The following is a 20,965-nucleotide window of genomic DNA, read 5'->3' as shown; positions in this document are numbered from 1 at the left end:
GTGGAGATGCTTGTACCTCCAAGCTTGATGCTACAGTTATAATCTACAACAGCTCATGGAGAGGGAATACGTCAATTGAAAATCAAGAGAATCTCACGGCAGGCTAAAGTTTTCTCTAGGAAGTCTAGCCAAATTATTATTGTGTGGAATCTTGACACGCTCAACCACCACCTTGGCTACAAATAAGTACTGATTTGATAAATACCGTACTGAAGCTACCACCGCGTGCACCGCTAGGTATCTCGAATTCCTCGGATTTCTCTCAACCTTGCATATCCCACCAATACCTGCCCAGCTACAATCTATTTCGCCTAAAACTGTAGCCTCGCCAACGCTGTTCCTCCCGAGACACGTCACTTTAGCTTGCACGCCTCGCAGTCTCATCAACCACTCACCGAGACAACCACACCACGCCTCGTGCCTATTTAGGCTTAGCGCCATCCGGCAACACCTCGTCCGTCCGTCTCCAACCCACCGAGCACCGAGCGCCCGGCTGGACAGAAGTTCAACTGCTCCTTCCACGGGACATGGCATCTTTCTCTTCTCCTTTTCTGCCACCATGAGGCGCTTCTCCACGGCCGTCACCATCACGGACCCGCTGGTCAAGTACCAGAGCCTGCTGTCCGCCGGCGTTTACGCCCCCGATCCGGCGCAGCACCGCCTGGCCCGCCACCTACACAAGGTCTACCTCCGGATCAAGGACTACTCACCGCAGCGCGAGTACCAGCAGCGCCTGTCGCAGGCCGCGCGTCTGACCGAGACGCAGAAGCCGAGCGAGGGGTCGGAAAACATCCTCGCCGTGCCCAGTCACGCCATCTGGCGCAACCCGCTCTTTAAACACCTCCTCCCGAACAGTGCCGAGACGCGGGACAGCCTCGCCCTCACACGCGTGCTGCAAAACCATGAGCTGGCCATTGCGATTGATTCGCCAAAGGGCCTCTTTCTCTCCGGTGAAGTGGGCACCGGCAAATCCATGCTGCTGGATCTGCTGGCAGACGGACTTCCCCACGAGCGCAAGAAGCGTTGGCACTTTAACACATTTATGCTCTACACGTTTGCGCAGCTCGAAACGTACCGCGCAACAAATCAAGCAAGTCTCATTCGACGTCGCAATGAAGAGCATTCGCTACTGTGGATGGCCAAGAAGCTGGTCGACGAGTCGCCCATTCTCTTCTTGGACGAGTTTCAGCTTCCCGATCGCGCGGCCAGCAAGATTCTCAGCCATTTATTCATTGCGTTTTTTCAGCTTGGAGGTGTTTTGATTGCTTCATCAAACAGAGTGCCAGAGGACCTGGAAAAGGCCACGGGTGTCGATTACACAAACGCACCACGCCTGGGCATCATGCGCAAATTCTTTGGCGGCGGTCGTGCGGAAAGCGAGCTGTACGGCCGAGGCAGCGACTTTTCGAAACTGTTGGAGGTTCTCAAGGCTCGGTGTGATTTTTGGCAAATGGAAGGCGTTCAAGACTGGCGGCGACGAGAGGATACTGGGCTCAAGCTCGACGATGCAACAACCTCTGGCGAGGCAGCCTCCGCGCCCACATCAACAGACGTCGATGCCCCGAAATCAGCCGACAGGCCGCCAAACTACTTTATCACTGGCCGTGAAGATGAAAATTGGCCAGACTATGTCAAGGAAAAAGCCTTTGGCAATAGCCCTGGCGAAAATTGGACGTCGAAAACCATCATTGTATATGGTCGCACGGTAGTCATCCCGCAGCACCATGATGGCACAGTGCTTTGGGAATTCGAGCAGCTAGTCGGCACATTCGGACCAGCAGACTACATCACAATGGCCTCGTCGTTTCACACATTCATTATTGACAACATCCCCGCCATGTCCGTTTTGCAAAAGAATGAAGCGCGCCGCTTCATCACCTTTCTCGACGCCCTCTACGAAGCCCGCTGCAAGCTCGTCGTCCGCGCCGAGCGGGCCCCGGACCACCTCTTCTTTCCCGAGACCAAGAATCATCCCGCCTCCACAGCCGGCATCTCCCCCGACAGCAACGAAGACGTCCAAGAGGGCGACGCCACCTACTCGGAAACCATTGCCGAGGTGTACCAAGACCAGATGGCGCCGTTTCGCCCCAACGTCTCCTACTACGACACAAAGACTGCCACGTCGCAGTACGACCCGGACCAGGACTCGGATTTCATCTTGGAGCAGCAGCAGCAGCAGCAGCAGCATAAAAGGGTGGATTTCGGCAAGACTGGTGCCTTTACGGGTGAGGACGAGCGCTTCGCGTACAAGCGCGCGGCGTCGCGCCTGTGGGAGCTCTGCAGCGCGCGCTGGCACGCCCGCACGGGGCCCTGGTGGCAGCCGCTGCCGGCCGAGGCGCGGCACTGGGAGGGCGGCGAGGCGTCGAGGCCGCTGAGCGGCAGGCCCTTGCGCGAGGGAGAGGATACGGGGGGGCGCATGGGGGCGAGCGTCGACGTGGACGAGGTGGCGGGGCTGGCGCGGTACAGGATAGAGCACATTAGAACGGGCGGCGACCCGGAGCACAATTAGAGAAGGCTTCTTTTCAGGGATAGCGTGACGAGGTAGACTTGTGATATACGAAAGACAGGGTGTATGTTGCAACCACCAACTGCCTCACCAAATACAGCCCTCTCATTAGCCTAAATACACGATAGACTTTAGTTTATACTGAAATTATTTACTATATGTAAAAGCCTACTTAAGAATAATAAGTATTTAATACCAACTAAATTAACCTATAATATATATATTTTCTCCTTAATAAGACTAATATTAATTAACTAGCTAGCGTAACGGTGTACATCACCATTATCTTAACCACCATGTAGGTTAGGCTAGCGACCAAGTACCTCGAGCATAATCATGCGCTCTGATCTACGTTATACGCTTCTCGGCGATTTCCATTTAGGACCTCTTATGGCCGCTTTGGCTGTTATACTTTAATTATCTGGCATCTTTATATAGAACTAGGCGAGGGCTATTCATGGGAAGAAATCGCGTTATTCTGATTTGGGCCTCTCATAACTATTACTTCCCTAAGCTTTAGATTCTACACAAATTGAGTTCTACCTCAAGGGAACCTGTCTTGCCTGCTTTACACTTCTGGAAAAGAGGAGGGCCCACGTGGTGCCAAACTTGACATTTGAAAAATCACACTGTGTGCGTCGTTGAGCAGTGTGAATGGACTTGTGCTTGGAAGTCCAAGTTTCCCCGCACCACCAGCGCCTACGACTCCGACCATAAAAGTTGGCACAACAAATTCCCTTTGTGCGATTCCCTCCCGCGTGGTCGACTTTTGATTATGCTACTAGCCCCTACTGTTTCGCCACCGAGTTTTTAATGCGTACAACAACTTTTGTTAACGCAATCTGTCGTTATAAAAAACAATGCTTTGCTCTCTTTGCCAAGGCGTGTTAGCGCAGGAGAATAGATGTGCGGAAACAAAGCCATCTGGCCACAGGCTGACCCATCACAGTACATGTGCAACCCTAAAGCACTCTGTCGAAAGGGGATGCTATGTCTGTAATCGTCTTTGGGCAAATCTTGCGCTGGATGAACGGCAAGTCGTGTCTGCGTCGGGCGACTCAACAGCAGACGACGGTGATGATGAAGAAGTTGGAGTCGAGGCCAAGTTTTTGGAAGCGGAGGATACATCCGCTGATTATATCACGGCATCTTCTTTGTCAGACGGCCAGGCATACGGCTACCCTGGATGCTACTTGTGGGAACTCGCGTTCAACACAAATAAAGTAGTCGTTCCCGACAAGACCCAAGACCGGGCTTTTTGGCGAGCCGCTTTTCTGCTGAGTCCCAACAATGGTAGAAAACCCGTTCAAGAAAAATGCGAAATTATGCCACGTGCGAGCTCTAATAGAGGTCTAGGGTTAGAGATGAACAAAGGATGCGGAACGCTTTCCTCACATACAAACTCAAACGCAACTCTTACTCTTGCGAGGCGCTGGATTACAGACTGCGCAGCACACCATCAGCAATGCAAGACCTCTTCAAGGGAAAATCGCTTCTACCCTACTCGTCTTCTAGATTGTGGGAGACCTGGAGCTTCAGACATACGCTGTCACCTGATCGAACCCAGCATTGCTGCAACCGATGAGCCGTATATAACGCTAAGCCATTGCTGGGGTGTCACGGACTCTTTGAAGCTTACAACCGAAAACTATGGCCAGCTACTCAACGGGATATCCATGTCCCTTCTACCCAAGCTATACCAAGATGTGGTACACATTGCCCATCAACTAAACGTCAGATATTTATGGATAGATGCCATGTGCATCATTCAACAAGGGGACCAGCTTGCCGATTGGCAGCGAGAGGTAGCACTCATGCGTGACGTGTATTCCAACTCCTTCTGCAACATCTCCGCTGCGAACGTACCGGATAGCTATCATTCCATGTTCGGTTCCCGAAACCCAGAGGCTCTGCATCCCGATGTAGTGTACTTGTCAGTTAATGGTCTCAATACTACATACCTTGTTTCTGATATCCGACTCTGGGACACTGACGTCTCCCGTGCTGTTGTGAATACTCGGGCTTGGGTACTCCAAGAGCGGCTGTTAGCCCCCCGAATATTACACTTTGGCGCGAGCCAGGTGTTCTGGGAGTGTCGTGAAAAGGATGCAGCAGAAGTTTACCCGGATGGTCTTCCTGTGGATATCTTTCCGGCGCACAAGCGGTTGAAGGACCTCACCTCGGATCGCGGCGAGGATGAGCAAGGTTGTAAGCTTTGGGCGTATCAATCCTGGATCAGGATCGTCCAGATATACTCAGCTTGCGCCTTGACATTTCCTAGCGATAAACTCGTTGCTATTTCTGGCATAGCGGCGATGATGGAGGCTGTTTTATGTGATGAGTACATTGCCGGCATGTGGCGCCGTCATTTAGAGAAGGAGCTTCTTTGGTCAAGGGTTGATATGCAGTCCGCCATCCCTGCGCAACCGCAGACATACCGTGCTCCAAGCTGGTCATGGGCGGCTGTAGATGGAGAGATTAATCCCGGTTGCGTGGAGGTTGAACCTGAGGATATATTGATCAAAGTTGTCAGCTTGCGACTGAAGCACATGGAAATCGACAAGATGAGTTTGGCTGAGGGAAGCCGGCTGCGGTTATTGGGATATTTGAAACAGCTGGTCCTGCTTCCTTATACCTCGGCGCGCGCTACAAAGAGTAACGGAGATTGGATCATGGTCGTCAATGGAATGCAAGTGAGCAGACTTACCAACTCTACCATGCGAGAACCACAGCCCCATGTCAAGCTCGACGCTTCTCACGTGAGTTTTGAGAAGCAAAACAAAGAAGCAAGCCTCTATTGTATGCCAGGGCGAAAACGAAGTGGCGATGGCGGGAGCATATACATTTTGTTACTGGAACTGGTGAATAGGGAAAGAGGCATCTTTCGTCGCATTGGGCTTGCCCGCGGTTGGGACAAAGCCGTGATTGAGAGAATGTTGAGCCACCATGTCATGGAAACCCAATTTCCGTGCGAGGAATACAAAGACGGTAAGCACTTGATAAGCCTGGTTTGATCAGCTCTGCTCCATACATCAGAAGCATATCATGAAGCTGTGAGCGTCTATAATAGACTTACTTTTTATACTTGTATTAAGTTATCATAGGCAGGATCTTACTTGAGAACAATAACTAATCAACACTGACCAAATTAACCCGTGATACATACATTTTATCCCTAACGGGACCAACAGTGTATATTGTAGTATAGACGGCAAATGGCACACCTTGCCATCCGCGGTAAATGATAATGTCAAACAACGCGTTTTGAGCAACCCCTCCAACGCCAAAGCCATGATGCCAATTACAAAAAACAGTAAACCATGCAACAACATCTCACTCACCCCACCCTCCCTTCCTTCCTCTTCCTTCTCACAAGCTCGTCACGCCCGGCGTCCACGACTCGCCTATCCGCCTCATCGCCTCCCCAAACGCCTTGCTTGTAATCTTGGCTCCCCCGCGACCCCCCAACGGCACATGCCTCTCCGGATCATAAAACGGATTCTGCAGCAACCTCACATATGCGTCCTGCATGGCCCTAAACACGGGCTTCAGATCCGCGTCCCGCAAGCCCGGCCCGCCACCACCGCCCGTCGATGATGATGATGATGATACCACGGTACCGCCAACTCGTCGACCACGCATGTCGACCACGCAGACGAGGCGCGTGCCCGTATTCGTTTCGAAGCCGTAGGCGGCGAGGCGGTCGTCGACGGCGTGCAAAAGGCCAACGTCGCCGGTGACGAGCGAGGCGGCGCGGCGGCGGCGCGCGTGCAGCTCAAAGACGTCGACGGCCGAGGAGAGGAGCAGCGAAAACTCGAGAGGCGTGCGCACGGGGGCGAGGGTGTTGGTGGCGGCGTCGTGAGAAGGGAATGTGGACATGTGTAGGGGGTTGTTCTAGTAGGGATTTTCGAAGGGTTAGCGGAAAAGAGTTGAAGAGGACCTTGGAGAGGAAGGGAGGGAGAGAGGGGAAGAACTTGCGTTGCGGCCTATGACGCCGAGGCAGGCGATGGAGGGTATCGCAGTTGTCATGGTTTGCTGGGTTTTTTTTTGGGCGGGGGGGGGGGGGGGGAGCTAGGTTGCGGTGAGGTTGTTGTATAAAGCAAGGTAAGAAGGTGGGATCTCGAGGAGCTGGAGACCTGTGGTGGGGGGACGTATAGCTAACATGCAGCATTGGCGGGCACCAACAAACGGGCTTTCGTGGGGTAAAGCGTCGAGCTCGCACGACACGCTTCTTCGATGCATAAATACTGAAAATAGGGCACTGTTGTTTAAAGGGATCCCCAATCAAGTAATATGAATTATGTACTGGTTTTTCCTAGGATCTGACCTGGCCTCGCAGCATCCTGCGCAGCTCAAAATGATGATGCCTCCCAATCAGTTCCGCATGCTAAAAACAATAGTCGCCTGTTCCCAACCCATGTTGTAAAAAGAAAATGCCCGCTAAATACAAATTGCTCACTGCTTCATCATTTTCCACCACCACCACACTCAGCCGTCGTCCTCCCATTCCTCGTCGTCGATTATGTACGCCGTCTCCTCGAGGCCGCGAATCACCTCTTCAACCTCGAGCGGGTCGGTAATGGCCCAGACGCCGCCGCCCTTGACCAAGTCCTTGCCGCGCATGCCGACTTCCTTGCCGACGAGGTTGCGGCCGACCTTGCCGGGCCCGATGCCCACCCAGCGGCGTATCTTTTCCTCCCTGTCCAGGTAGCGGATGCTGTCCCACCAGCGGACCGTCTCGAGACATCCACGGGCCAGCAGCTCCTTGAGCTCCTCCTTGCTGCGAAACGGGCGCGCAGTGACGTTGCTGATGGACTCGATCCTGCCCGGCCAGGTGATGATGTCGTCGTGCTCGCGGCCGGGGACGCGGCTTTTCCCGCGGAGCATGGCGCGCATGACGGCGACGGCAGGCTTCATGATGGGGCTGTGAAAGGGGCTGTCGCTGGCGAGGCGCACGGCGCGCGGGTCGTGGCCGTGAAACTGGCGCACGTGGGCAATGAGCGTGTGGATGCGCTCGATGCTGCCGCTCAGCACAATCTGGTTTTTGCTGTTGATGTTGGCGATGAGGACCTGCTCAATCGGTGGCACCTCGACCTCGCCGGAGCTGGTGTTGTTGGCTCCGTCAGCGCCAGCGGCGGCGGCTTCAGCGCCGTACGCGCTCGAGTGCCCGACAAAGGCGTGCACGGCGTCAATGAGCCCCGGCAGGTGGCCTGGTTCCGTGATCATGGCGACCATGCCGTACTCGCCGCCGTGCTCAGCAACGGCCTGCTGCGTGGCTCGCGACATGGCGGCCGCACGCTCACGCACCAGATACAAACTGTCGGGGAAGCTGAGGTAGCCGCCGGCGACGAGGGCGGAAAACTCGCCGAGGGAGTGGCCCAGCGCCACGTCAAAGTGGTCGGCGACGTGGAAGTTGAATTCTTTCTCGAGGATGCGCAGGATAATGATGGACGTGGCCATTATCGCGGGTTGCGAGTTGGTCGTCTGCGTGAGGACCTTGGAAGGCCCGTTTTGTATAATGTCGGAGAGCTTGAAGCCCGCGTAGTGGTCCATCTCTTGCATGATGTGGGACGTGGTCGCAGGAAAGGCCTCGATCCACGGCGTGAGCATGCCGACTTTTTGGACGCCCTGGCCTGTGTGCGCGCGCATGTTAGTTCGAGTATTGCGAGAAGTTGTCGTGGTCGTTGTGATGTGACTCAACATCTCCGTGTCACGCTCGGTTGCCCGGCATAAGGGCCGCCAGCAAGGATAGAGAACTCCGTACCTGGGAAGAATATGGCCGTTCGCGCTCGGGATGTTGGTCCGGAACTCCATTGCCGCCGCGGGACTCTCGTCAGGGCCCGCGACAGCTTCCGACGGAGCGTCGAGGCAGCGAACCGGTGGTGCATCACGAAAGAGGGCCGGAGCGAGCTTGTGGGGGGATGAAGTGGTGCTCTTATGAGGACGGCGCTCTCATTTCCACGTCTGACTGAGCAGAGTATCTCGCGAGCATGTGAGAGCGATAAGAGAATAGGATAAGCTGTGCTCGGGGAGAAAAAGGTAAAAGATGGGCTCGAGTAGCAGAGGTGAGGGCTTGATTTGCGTCACGTTTACCTGACTGGGCAGCAGCCAGCTTGTCTCGTCAGCTCTGGGGAGGCACAAAAGAATAAGCGGGGCTTGGGGTTGGCGGCATGACGAGTGGCTGCATAATAATAAGCCACCGCTGGGGACCCCGTGGGCGGGCCAGCCAGTGATTAATCTAGCTGCGGCTGTCAAGACAGTAGCAAGAAGTAGTGAAAGAGGAGAACTGATGTCCAGTCGTCAGTTTACCAAAGACAGTGTCTAGCAGTCTTTTCATAAATCGACATCCCAAATCAGCCAGTTCAACATGAGATGTTTACAGAAACGCCGAATACACTGCATCTTATACCTACATCAACTCTATAGAGCCCCGCACCGTTGGCCCGCCCAATCGCCGCCCCCTGCATCGCCCGCCCACGCATCCTGCTGGGTCCGTTGCAACATTCTTATTCTCCCATGATAAGCATACTACTAATAAATGAGATGCCAAGCAAGCACGCTTACACACTAGTCTCGATCTTTGATCTGATTATCCTTATCTTTCTGACAGGTGCCAAATGCCACCCATCCATCTACCTCCCTGTATTCATTCCATGTCTCGTGTCTGTGGATTCATCATATGTGATATGTACGTGCGACGTCTTGCCACAATGTCCGTCATCTATCGACCATGTCGGCCATGATGCTTATCGCCTGCCTTGCCGTCTAGCATCTCAACTCCACGCCGCCTTTGCTAACCGTCAGGTACTTGACCCCCTTGTAGGGCTTGACACCCTCTCCCAGGCCCCTGCTTTTGCGTGTGTCTAGCACGATGCTGTCCACTTTTAGCCCGCTTGCCAGCCAGCCCTTGACGGAGAAATTGACCGATGCAGAGCTGGGCATCAAAATCTTGTTTTGCGCTGCTTTCTTGGCATCCTGCTCGCCGCTGCCGCTCTCCTTTGCCTTGCTGCCATGGCTCCCTTGCGCAACATTGGCCACCGGCACGCTCTGGTACGGCTCATTGTATGAATAGTCCTGTCCGAACCCAAACCCGCTGGGGTCGAATGCGTCCTCTTGCGGCTCGTTGCTCAGAGCCCCCACAACAGTGCTGCGCAATCCGAAATGTGACGTTGGTCCGCTCAGCTCCTTGGCCGGGATGTGCCACTCTAATATCCTTTGCCCCGGGTTGAAGCTGGCATCGCCCCTGCTCGGGCGTATATCGGAAAGGTTTCTAACATCAGTAGGTAGGGGGATCGTAACAACCAAGTCGTCGAGCGACGGTGAGGCTGGCGTGCCAGGATGCGGGGATCCAAGACGGCCCGGGCCGCCTCCTCGCCCTAGCTGGCTGGATGATGATGACCCAGGAGTGCCGAATATTTTGTTTACTTGTAGCCGTACCTCAAACTCTGAACCAGTTGGTCCCATGCCAGTCTTCATCTCCAGATTCACGGGCAGCTTGAGGGAGCTGCTGCTGAGATTGCCAGACTTGCCGCTTGTAAACGGAAGCAGATCGACTTCGTAGCCTGCCAGAATAAAGCGACCGTCCGGCGGAATAAAGCTCAGCTCGCCTGGCCTTTCCTTCCACCTATTTAGTCTGACGCAAGGATGAAAAACAGGTAGCTCCATAAAGCTTCCCAGGTTGTGTTTGCCAGAAGGGCTAGTGAGGTTGACCGTTATATCCGGTACTCCGGACACCTTGGCCGTGAATGCAATTGTTCCGTTTGCAAATGCAGCCAGTGGTCTTCCGGAAGGTGCAAGCGTAACTGACAAGGTCTCGACGACATCGGCGTACATTTCATTCGAGGTATGTCGTACGTTTGCTCGCCGCCATGGTAATGCTGTCCCTGTCGTGGGTAATATCGCAGGTGTGTTCGAGCCAGAATTGGACTGTAATTTTCTGCATCATGTCAGTCAACGGCCAAAAAAGCCAAATAATAATGCGACAGGAACCTCGCATCATACCCAGGCAAGTTGATGCTTCCCAGCAGCTTGTCGACCCAGCCTTCTACTTCCACAACCTCCCGCAGCGCATTAGGCTCGGTTGTGCTCACGTTTCCGGCATCACACATCTCCGTCAGAAGTTGTGCGACAATATCATAGTTGTTTTCAATCTTCACCGCGAGCAGCGGCGCGCCCACAAAGTCCTCAAACGCATCGATGATGCGGTGCAGAAACTCGAGCACCAGCAGCGGCTCAATCTCACTCGATGACGTCGCCAGAAAGAGCAGATGCCCGTGTGTCAGACTGAAAACAAGCGTCGGCGGGTTTGTGTTGGCGAGATATATCAGGTTCGGCCGCGGGGCAGCGTGCTCGAGGTAGAGGGGTAAGAGCTGGGCGGCGGCCAGCGGCCGGCCGGCGTAGGCGTGGGATAGTATCGGACTTCTAGAGGTGGCGTTTAGCGTCAACGCGCTTGAAGCGGAAATACGCATTTCCTACCTGTTGTCATCAAAGATGTGTACGGCTTCAATGGCGCCGCTCATGGTGACTGTCCGCTCTGCGCCTCTCGGGCAGTACTTTGCAAGCTTGTCGGAGCTGGCTTGAGGCTCTCTGCCCCACACGCGACATGGTCCAAATGACGAAGCTCTGTGGAAGCTCAATGCTGACTAACATTTTCAGGATCAGCCAGCATTGCAACGAGACTTGACTTTTGAACTGCAAAGCACAGCGAGACAAAAGGTTTACCGTCAAGCTTGTTTGGAAGGCCTACCTTTTGCAGTCGAAATGGCCGGCGACACAGTACCCTCGATCCATCAGTTGGAGAAGCCCGAGAACGTGCATGAGATGCTGCGCAAAGACCGGCAGGAAGATTGTCTGTCTTGCAAAGTGGTCGGTATGTCCCGAACCCGATCGAGATACAAAGCATTCGAAATACAAACCCTTCAAGGAATTGGACTGACGGCGTCAATTTCGTAGGAAGCGGCGCATTCTTTGGTCTCGCGGGCTATAGCTACTTTTCCGGCATGTCGCAGCTCGAGCGACAGCAGAAGGCCATCCTCCAGAGCAAGTCCATGTTTGGCATGCGCAGTCGCAAGGCCGGCATCGTTGGCATATCTCTCGGCCTTGCATACATGGGATTTTGGAGAGCTTTTTTTTAGCGGGCACTACATGCGCGCCGACTCTGACGAACCAACACATCGACTCGAAGCGAACAAGAGTGACAGGCAAAGCACGGCGTCCACGGCTGCAGCATGTCGAGAACTTTCATGTATTAACAATGTATAACAATGTTTTATATGCCGATCCGGCAAATGCCAATAAACTACGATACCCATTTCTGAATTCATTTACGCGCCTAGCCTGCGAATCAGCAAAGCCGGCGTACTTTGGCTGGACCGAACTGCTCGCTGTTGCTAACCCTTGTCAGATAGCACACAAAATGCAAGAATAATTAACTTCCATCTCAAATAGACTGCTAAATTGATATGATGCATCGTAAATCTTGCTATATTCAGAAAGTAGGCCTGAGCATGCTGGAAGCTTGCTGGTGGAGCTGTCACTGCGAACTCTCGACGGCAGCAGAAATCTCTGCCCCACAATCAACTTATTTCATCAAGCTCTCAATCACCAACCATTCATTTTCAAGAGACACTGAATCCGACAATACATAACTTGGACCTTGGACGAATTGCTTTCGTTCAGCCATTGCCGAAAAGAGAAAAAAAAAAGGCAACAGACCGCCTACATTGCCTTGCAAAGTTGCCAAGCACTCACCGGGGCACAAACGCATCAGCCTAATACAATGCCCATCACAATTCTGCGTCCGCAGCCCGCGGCGCAACAGCAACCTGCGGCAGCCGCAGACTCCGACTCCGACTCGTCAGATTCAGATGGAGGTGTTGATGTGCAAGGCGATGTGACCATGCGCCGCGCGTCCAAGCGCCAACGGTCGATGGTAGAAGACGACGCAGAGGCGGATGAGATTCTCACACCGGGCAGCATCATCACATCAAACCCTCAATGGATGCGGCAAGTCCCCCTTTACCCCTCCATCCCCCTCAAACCTCCCCCCGAACCATATACTGACGAAACCCCAAAACAGAGGTCACGGCACCTACGTCCCTCATGGATCCACCTCCATCACTTCCTCCCTCGCCGGCACGCTGACCAGGACCAACAAGCTCCTCTCCGTGCGGCCTTTGCGCGCGCGCTACACGCCCGAGATTGGCGACCTGGTCGTGGGCCGCATCGTCGAAGTGCAGGCCAAGCGGTGGCGCGTCGACGTTGCCGCGTCGCAGCTCGCCATCCTGCAAATCTCGGCCATTAACCTGCCCGGCGGCATCCTGCGCAAGCGCACCGAGACAGACGAGCTGCAGATTCGCAGCTTCTTCTCCGAGGGCGACCTGGTCGTCGCCGAGGTGCAGCAGCTGCACCAGGACGGCGCGGCGAGCCTGCACACGCGCTCGCTCAAGTACGGCAAGCTGCGCAACGGCGTCTTTGCGAGCGTCAGCGGCACCGGCGGCGGCGCGGGCGTCGTGCGCGCCAAGCGCCAGGCGTGGACCATGGAGCCCGTCGAGGGGGCCGGCGCCGCGCACAAGATGGATGTGCTGCTCGGCGTCAACGGTTATATATGGATCAGCCGCCACGTCGAGGGCGACGCGGCGGCCGAGGCGGCGGGCGTAAATCGCATGGAGGAGACGGTCAGCAGCAAGGTGTACTCGAGCCAAAACGATCCGGTGGACGTGCCGACGATGCGCGAGATTGCGCGTGTGCGCAGCGTCATCCTCGCGTTGGTGGAGAATGGCCTGCGCGTGGATGAGGACACGGTGACGAGGGGCTACCACGAGGCCGTGGAGCTGGGCAGAGAGACGCCGGATGATGACTTGTATCTGGGTGGTGAGCGAGGGCGGCGGTTTGCGGCTGTCATGGCTCGTGTATAATAGACTATTAAAGGGGGGTCGTTGCTTTTATACAGATCAATTATTACGAAAAAAAAAAAAACAACGGGATGCAAAGTGGCAATCACAGTACTGGCCAGTATTGTTTGGTGATGAAATGGGTTGTCATTCTCATGTCCTTCTCAACTACAAATAAATACATCCATCCGTAATACATACAAAGAAACCCCAACCAGCTTCGTACAAGTTGTCATGTCCAACGCAAGAGACCCAGAGCGAGGGAAGCTGACCAAAGTACTGCGCCTCGCTCACGTCAAGAAAAGCGTCTTGCAATCTTTCTTTTCCGGTCTTGCCGTCCTCGAAACTTTTTTTTTCTTCTTTATTTACTCCTTGGGTGCGGGCCTAGAGTTTGGCACGTCTCAGCTCAACAAGATACGCAACGACGGGCATCAGAATAGCCCACCTTAGAATGCTGCTCTTCTTGCTGCCGCGCCCGCCGAGCGTAAAGATGAGGCCGATCCAGTAAAAGAGGCCCCTCTTGGGGTTGCCGTCGCGGTCAAAGTTTGGCGTGAGCGAGGTGAGCGCCTGGGTGCGCGCCAGCTCCTTGAGGTCGTAGGGCATGTAGCGCAGCTTGAGCACCAGGTCAGCCCATTTGGGCACCTTGCAGATGATGCGCTCGTGGCTAAAGGCCTTGAAGGAAAAAGCGCCGTGGTAGTTGCCCTGGCCCGAGGAGCCGACGCCGCCAATGGGCGTCTGGTTCATGGCGGCGTGCCAGAAGCCGTCGTTGATGGTGGCGCCGCCCGAGGTGACGTTGAGGAGGACTAGATGACAAGAATATGTGAGCGACAATTTTTTTTTTTTCGAATTCAGCATGTAGGGAAAGGGAGCACATACTCTTTTCGTTTTCGGCATCGGAGCCAAACGTGGTGAGGGAGAGGGGCGTGGGGTCGACCTTGTTGGCAATGTCAATGGCTTCGTCGAGCGTGTCAAAGGGTAGAATGGACCAGATGGGGCCAAAGCTCTCCTCAACCATCATGCTGTCGTCGATGCTGTCGACAAGCACAGCCGTGGGCTCAATGATGAGCTTGTCCTCCCACATGTTGCCGCCCATGACAATCTTGCCCTTGGTATTGTCGAGCATGCGCTTCAGGCGGTTAAAGTGGTTCATGTTGACGATGCGCGACCAGTCGGGGCTCTTGTCGGCGCCGTGGGGCATAAACTTTGCGTGGAGCTTGTTAATCTCGGCGACAAACTCGTTGAGCACGGGACGCTCAACGAGGACGTAGTTGTGCGACAGGCAGACCTGGCCGGCGTTGAACGTCTTTTGCCACATGAGGCGCTTGGCGGCGAGCTTGACGTCGGCGTGTCGCGTGACAAACGACGGGTTCTGGCCGCCGAGCTCGAGGATGTACGGCGTCAGCGTCTCGGCCGCCTTTTTGGCAATGATGGTGCCGACGCCCTTGCCGCCGGTAAAGACAATCTTGTCAAACTTGTGCTCCATGATGTGCTTGGTCTCGTCGACGTTGCCGTTGACGCAGACGTAGCAGTCCGGGTCGAGGTACTCGTCAAAAATCTTCTTGAGGACCATGGCGGAGTGCGGGGAGAGCTCCGAGGGCTTGAGGAGGACCGTGTTGCCGGCAGCAATGGCGCCGATGACGGGGGCGAGGTTGAGCTGGAAGGGGTAGTTGAAGGCGCCGATGATGAGAATGGTGCCGTAGGGCTCGCTGCGCATCTTGGGGCCGAGCGCCCAGTACTGAAAGGGGATGTCGTCGACGGCCTTGTCCTTGGCCCATTTCTTGACACTGTTGGAGACGTAGACGGCCTCGTTCTTGATCCAGTCAATCTCGGACAGCTGCGCCTCAAACTTGCACTTGCTGAGATCCTTCATCAGCGCCTCCTCGATGAGGGCGGCGTTGTCGGCGACGCCCCAGTAGAGCTTGCGGATCTGCCGGATGCGAAAGTCGACATCCTTGGTCTTGTTGGTTCGAAACGTCTTGCGGATCGTGTCGATGCTGGCGGTGATGTTGTCGAGGCTCGTGGGCTCGTACGCTGGGATGGCGCCACTGGAAGCCATGGCGGCGGCAATGTGCGACGATGGCGATGCGGCGGAGGGACGTTTAAAGGTCGCTGGGCGGGCAGTGGCGGGCAGTCGTCGTGGACGGAGCAGCGAGAACAAGGTAATGGTTTCGGAAGATTTCAGAGAGGTGCAATCTCTGATGAACCAAGAGGAACCAAGGAAAGAAAATGTCAAACTGCGGGGAGCTTCCTCTATGTACAGATACGATTAGTGCCATTATTTCCTGGGGAGCGTCGTACTAGTTACAGTAGACAGCGGAGGCACGGGAGAGGAGCCTGGGCAGATTGAGCCGAGGCCGACGGAGCTACGTTCCATATTATTAGAGGCTGTCTCCGCCTCGAGCGGGCCTGTAGCCTCGCCTCAGTGCACTAACTAACTAGCTAGGTACTGGCGGCTGGTCGAGCGTTTACGAGTATCATGACAGGACGATTACGGCTGATGGAATATCATCAATTCGATGCCAAGATGCCAAGCTTGATAGGGCTGTCTCACTGTTACACGACTCCTTGCCCGTTGCAAGTGTCACAATCTTTCTCGCTATCCGGCAATGTTGCTGTGGGCCACTCACTCAAGCAGGTAGCATCACATGCTAAACAAATAGCCTTGGCATCTCTTGCGTTTATTATGGTGGCGCCGCTCCCTGGCCACGACTTCTGCAAACAGAACATTCTTAGATGACATGGGAGATTTATATTTTAATCCAATTTCTGATTTTCATGTGCAGATTTCTCGTAAAGACAAACATTTTATACGAGAGATTATGCGTCTTGAGATATCAATACGTAATGCCATTCATTATGCGCAATCGCCCATTTGATTATGCCAGCTGCCTGCCTCTCGTCGTAAAGACGTGAATACCAAAAGGAAAACTTGGCAAAAAAAGAAATTATAACAACATGCGATGAGTTTTCCCCGCATCTCATCCCACCGTCATCCTCATTCATGAAAAGAAGAAAAACTTTGATTGAATAAAAACAAATTTATGCTCTCTTACTCACTCATAAAAGCTAGCTGGCCCTCCGCTGCCAGATTTTGGTATCGTTGCTCATTTCGAAATCATCCTCAAAAAAAATGTGCTTTTTACGATGAATTGTACAGTTTGTAAATGAAGAAGAAAAAAAGGGCTCGCAACAACATTGGGCGAGTCACTTGCGTCAGCTTCGAATATCCATCAAAGATGCAGAAAACGCCATGGTAAGGGAAAATGGTCATGAACGTGAAGACGCGAAAAAAAAACCCAAAATCAGCAGGTCGTGGTGAAAGAACACACGAAAGAAAAAAGCTGACAGGAAAGATGCTAAACAAATATTGTCAAGATGCAATCGGCATCAAACAAGGGGAGAAAAGTCGTTAGTTGGTCATGCCCGTCTGCATATTCGTGTATTCTCTGGCTTCGTAGTAGCTAGGCAGAGGTAGGGAGGTTGGGTATGAATGTACATCATGCTGGCCGCAATTAGAAGCACAGCCTTCCAAACAAGACTCAGATGAAGCCTATTCCATTGAAAAGACTCAAATGTAGCCTATTCGATTGCTGCTGCTCGATTGCTCGAGCGCCGTGGCCCACGAATCCAGCGAGTCCAGCTCGTGCAATGTCGTGTGCAGGTCCTCTTCAAAGTACGGATGCAGCTTGACGCCGAGATGGTCCTCAAAGATAGCCACGGCCGCGTCGTAGCGCCGCCGACAACGCTTCGTCCAGGGGCTCAGCCGCACGGGGCTGTGGTAGCAGTACGCGTTGGACTTGGCGTCGCGTATCCTGCACAGCACCTTCATGCTCTTGAGCGTCGCCCAGAGCTCCGTCGTCGCGTGCTTGGTATTGTCCGACTTGGGCTCCGTCGCGTACAGGAGCTGCAGGACGGCGTACCGCACCACTAGCACCTCGGGGTCCGTCTCGCCCTGCTTCTGCTCCAGCTGCGCGTGCACGGCGCGGAGCTCGAGCGCAATCTTTTGCAGCCGGTCAAAGTTGACGTGGTTGTTAAAGTAGGCCAGGTCGAGCCACGCGCGGACCACGTACGGATGTCGTCGCCCGTAGATGGCTTCTAGCTCGTTGGCAAAGAGCGGAGAGCAGCCCCAGAGCAGCTCCGACAGCACCGCGGCGCCGTGGTTCTGCTGCACGTCGTACAGGCAGCTAAAGATGGCCCGCATCGGGTGGTTCCGATCCAGGTTTGTCGTCGCATGCGCGGCCAGATACTTGCAGAGCGAGGCCACGAGGCCCAGGTCACGATTCGCCATGCCCGTCAGGAGCTCAAAGATTCCCAGCGGCGAGAGCGTCTTCAAGTCTTCTTCCAGCTGCTTGAAAGCCCGCATGAGAGCCTGTCCGCCAGTATCCGTGTCCAGCGCCTCGAAGAAAAAGTTGGCCTCGAGGAGAATCTCTGAAGACCAGGCGCCCCACGTCTGCACCACTGTCCAGCCAACCTGTGTGCCGACGTCGTTTTCGAATTGGCGGCACTGGAGGAACGCTTTGCGAATGTTGCCGACGAGGATTTCTTGCGCGCGGACCAGCTCGGGCGAGTGAAAGTAAATGGGCGGCGGCGGCGGTGTTGGTGTTCGGCAGCGAATGTGTGCCGGCAGGTCCGCGGGTTGCTCGAAATCGATGAGGTCGTACTCTGTAACGCCTTTGCGTTTGAGATAGGTGCCAAGGTTCACGACCCGACCGTTGCGGACAAACTCGGAAATCTTGCCTTCAGCATCGCGCTGAAACTTCATCGACAAGAGCCTCTTGACTTCGTCTTCAGTATTGTTCTTGACAAATCCCCACTGCGAAAATCGAGTCTTGTACATTTTCGGCCTGCAAAAAAACCACATTAGCCGCATTTCGTTTCACGGATTTCCATTTCAGCTTACGTTGCTTGGAAGCTGTACTTTTCCGCCATGATGGACATAACTTCCTTGAGAGGTTTGCGATCGTCCAGGTAGAGTGAGCGAATGGTGGACTTGTGCTGTTCCCAAACTTCTGCCGGGACCAGCTCTCGGCCTGGACGCAAGCCGTGGCCTCGAAGCGCAGACACCGCCTGTCTCAAGGTCTTTTTGCATGTCAGCATCGCCTCGGAGGATGCATCCGTCGAGCATCTTACCAAAGACCCGGGCGAAGTAACATCTGCAGTTGTTGAAGGAGTTGCCGGAGTCGCAGGTGTCTGCGGTGCCTTTTCCGTGCTCGGGCTGGCGAGGAGATTTGCGGTATCCAGTCGAGGACGGGGAGGAGGAGGTGGTAATTGCAGTCTCGACCGAGGTGGCTTGGGAGGTTTTGGCGGCTTTACCGCAGCCTTACCCTTGCCCTTTGCGGTTGAGGTAAAATCCAATGTTATCTGATGCGTTTCCTGGATCGGCTTGGGCTTGGGCGGAACGGGCGGTTTCTCGAACAGGTTTTTTGAAGACATCATGGGGCTGTCGGGTGGCGGCTCTTGTTTGACTGCTGGAGACGAGGGGGGACGCCATACCGAGAAGCCTGGCGTTCCGGAAGTGGTTGAGCTCCCAAAACCATCCTGGAGGGGCTTCTTCTGCGACTGTGTCGACTGGCGACTGCTTTGTCTGCTGGGTTGGCGAGTTGGTTGTTGAGCTGGCTCAACTGGTTGGCTGGATTGGGTGGGCTGAGTCGTCCGGATGTGTTGAGGTGGCTTGGTCGGTTGAACAGACTGGCCTGACTGGTTTAATTGGGTGAATGGAGATGTTAATGGTTGATCTCTACTGCTCAATGGCTGGTTCGGTTGTCGATGAACTGACTGGGCTGCCGCAAGATTAACCTGCTGAGCCGCATGAGGAGTTCCATGCCGACTTTGTAGAGTTTCTTGTCGGATCTGCAGAGGTTCTTGTCGAATCTGCAGAGGCTCTTGTCGTGTTGATTGCAAGCTATATTGGCGGTTGCTACCTTCAAGGTCAGACTTTAAAAAAGTCAAAATGTTGCGCTCGACATCGTCAAACATGTGAGAGTCAGTAGTATCCATGCTTTCCGTATTCATCAAGGTCTTGGTCTCCCCGCCAAAGGGAGTCCGGGTTCTCTCGTCTGGAAACTGAGGCATGCCTGAAACGACATGGGACCGAACGGCGTTGACGTGGGGACTCGCAATGCGCGCATGCGGGAATGCTCCGAAATTCAAGAGCGGCGAGCCAGACTCCATACTGTTGACATCATGCGGACTGGTGATCCTCGAGAGAACATCGCCAAAGGATCCGTAGTGAGAATCAACAGGGCTACCGACGGGGCTTGCTGCATGATTGGCATGTGCAGCACTGGTCAAACTGCTGAAATAGGAGGAAAAAGATGAGTTGGACATTGAGGGGTCTGTTTCCGCAGGACTCGAGGCGGTGTTGGTGATGGGTCTGGGCGGCAGAGGAGGCACATAGTCCTTGTGCTCAAATTGGGCCACTAGGCGTCCTACACCGCTGACTTGGGGTTGTGCTTGCGGAATCTCGTCGAAATCAATCAAGTCTTCTTGGTCGTTAAAGGTGTTGCCGTTGCGAAAATGAGAGCCATGGCCAGTGGGCGTTGGCGTCCAGTCCATTGCGTGCGAATCCAAGCGAGACATGTCGTCGGGTATCCTGGCCAGCTGGGACGGAGCGATGGAGCCAAACCCGTCTCCCGAGGAAAAGTAATCATTGTGCCTCATATGGTTATAGGCATCAAGCGAAAAGCCTGGCGCACGAGCCTTGTCGGAATCATGGTCAAACATGGCGATTTTGCCTCGGGTACTGGGGATCAGTACGACGACCCCAGGTTGGACAGGTAACGTTGTTGGTGATGAAGGTCAGGCGACTTGCTAGCCGTAGCCGATGTCGTCAGTTCTCGAGACGTAAAGGCATCCCTTGTGAGCCAACGAGCCAGAGATTGAGCGAGAGCCAGAAAAGAAGATTCAACGGCCGGGTGTGGAGGGGCTCAACGGTTGCAGCCCATGCTAGTTGTGACGGCGGCGGTCTATATGCGAGACGGAGAGAGAGAGGGAGAGAGAGAAAGAGGTCTGTACAGCGGTTGGACTGGGAGAGGTGATGTGTATAGGCAGATGTTACAGGGACAATCGAGATTGAGCAATGGGCGTGATGAGACGTGATGCAGGTGGGTGACTGTGAGATTTGGTCCCGCTGCCTTGTCGACGAAGGAGAAGAGGGCAGCCAGCCGTTGTGAGGCAAAGGTCGTGCTGAGGTGTGGTGGCGCAGCAAACAGGTTATGCGATATACAAGGGGAAAAGTGAATCCAACAGAACCCTCAGAAAAAAAGTGGCCGCAATCGAGAAGCCTGTTTTTAATATCGAACAAGAAAAAAGGATAAACCAGTCAAAACGAGAGCGCCGTTGTGCCTCGACTGGTTAGCAGCTTCGAGAGTCAGATAAGAAACGACAAGGTCGGCGGGGAGTGGAGAGTAAGGCAAGTAAGGGTAGACGGATTTTCCTTGGGAAGAGGAGAATGTAACCTAATGCGAGAGCTGGGGGGGTGGAGGAGAAAGAGGAGGACGGCGATTACAGTTGCTATCCGTCCCAGAGACCGCCAACGAAAACGCCATGACTGGGGTAGGGCTGCCAG

The 20,965-nt window shown here is 54.4% G+C and overlaps 9 protein-coding genes across 9 annotated transcripts; 4 read left to right on the top strand and 5 right to left on the bottom strand.

Moving 5' to 3' along the window:
- Nucleotides 1–559: 559 nt before the first annotated feature.
- On the top strand, nt 560–2,509 carry BBA_04738 (AFG1-like ATPase; the record flags this gene model as incomplete). The annotated part of the gene is made up of 1 exon (XM_008599835.1): nt 560–2,509. One exon carries the CDS (start codon nt 560–562, stop codon nt 2,507–2,509), a length of 1,950 nt encoding a protein of 649 aa, XP_008598057.1.
- An 857-nt stretch (nt 2,510–3,366) lies between these two features.
- BBA_04737 (heterokaryon incompatibility protein) lies at nt 3,367–5,639 on the top strand (the record flags this gene model as incomplete). Its single annotated transcript, XM_008599834.1, has 2 exons — nt 3,367–5,494; nt 5,611–5,639. The coding sequence occupies 2 exons, from the start codon at nt 3,367–3,369 to the stop codon at nt 5,637–5,639; spliced, it is 2,157 nt and encodes a 718-aa protein (XP_008598056.1).
- Nucleotides 5,640–5,875: 236 nt separating this feature from the next.
- Nucleotides 5,876–6,385, bottom strand: BBA_04736 (uncharacterized protein; the record flags this gene model as incomplete). The annotated part of the gene is made up of 1 exon (XM_008599833.1): nt 5,876–6,385. The coding sequence occupies one exon, from the start codon at nt 6,383–6,385 to the stop codon at nt 5,876–5,878; it is 510 nt and encodes a 169-aa protein (XP_008598055.1).
- Nucleotides 6,386–6,994: 609 nt separating this feature from the next.
- On the bottom strand, nt 6,995–8,155 carry BBA_04735 (malonyl CoA-acyl carrier protein transacylase; the record flags this gene model as incomplete). The annotated part of the gene is made up of 1 exon (XM_008599832.1): nt 6,995–8,155. The coding sequence occupies one exon, from the start codon at nt 8,153–8,155 to the stop codon at nt 6,995–6,997; it is 1,161 nt and encodes a 386-aa protein (XP_008598054.1).
- A 1,116-nt stretch (nt 8,156–9,271) lies between these two features.
- BBA_04734 (adaptor complexes medium subunit family protein) lies at nt 9,272–11,025 on the bottom strand (the record flags this gene model as incomplete). Its single annotated transcript, XM_008599831.1, has 3 exons — nt 9,272–10,442; nt 10,508–10,927; nt 10,982–11,025. The coding sequence occupies 3 exons, from the start codon at nt 11,023–11,025 to the stop codon at nt 9,272–9,274; spliced, it is 1,635 nt and encodes a 544-aa protein (XP_008598053.1).
- Nucleotides 11,026–11,266: 241 nt separating this feature from the next.
- On the top strand, nt 11,267–11,640 carry BBA_04733 (uncharacterized protein; the record flags this gene model as incomplete). The annotated part of the gene is made up of 2 exons (XM_008599830.1): nt 11,267–11,375; nt 11,459–11,640. The coding sequence occupies 2 exons, from the start codon at nt 11,267–11,269 to the stop codon at nt 11,638–11,640; spliced, it is 291 nt and encodes a 96-aa protein (XP_008598052.1).
- A 644-nt stretch (nt 11,641–12,284) lies between these two features.
- On the top strand, nt 12,285–13,422 carry BBA_04732 (exosome complex exonuclease RRP4; the record flags this gene model as incomplete). Its single annotated transcript, XM_008599829.1, has 2 exons — nt 12,285–12,430; nt 12,585–13,422. 2 exons carry the CDS (start codon nt 12,285–12,287, stop codon nt 13,420–13,422), a joined length of 984 nt encoding a protein of 327 aa, XP_008598051.1.
- Nucleotides 13,423–13,782: 360 nt separating this feature from the next.
- On the bottom strand, nt 13,783–15,454 carry BBA_04731 (aldehyde dehydrogenase; the record flags this gene model as incomplete). The annotated part of the gene is made up of 2 exons (XM_008599828.1): nt 13,783–14,201; nt 14,275–15,454. 2 exons carry the CDS (start codon nt 15,452–15,454, stop codon nt 13,783–13,785), a joined length of 1,599 nt encoding a protein of 532 aa, XP_008598050.1.
- Nucleotides 15,455–16,966: 1,512 nt separating this feature from the next.
- BBA_04730 (uncharacterized protein) lies at nt 16,967–20,121 on the bottom strand (the record flags this gene model as incomplete). The annotated part of the gene is made up of 2 exons (XM_008599827.1): nt 16,967–18,242; nt 18,299–20,121. 2 exons carry the CDS (start codon nt 20,119–20,121, stop codon nt 16,967–16,969), a joined length of 3,099 nt encoding a protein of 1,032 aa, XP_008598049.1.
- Between the last annotated feature and the right edge of the window lie 844 nt (nt 20,122–20,965).

The sequence above is a fragment of the Beauveria bassiana genome (assembly GCF_000280675.1).
Source record: "Beauveria bassiana ARSEF 2860 unplaced genomic scaffold BBA_S00011, whole genome shotgun sequence".
NCBI lineage: Eukaryota > Fungi > Ascomycota > Sordariomycetes > Hypocreales > Cordycipitaceae > Beauveria > Beauveria bassiana.
Note: the sequence above shows the minus strand (reverse complement) of the source record. Positions and strands in the feature narration are given on the sequence as shown.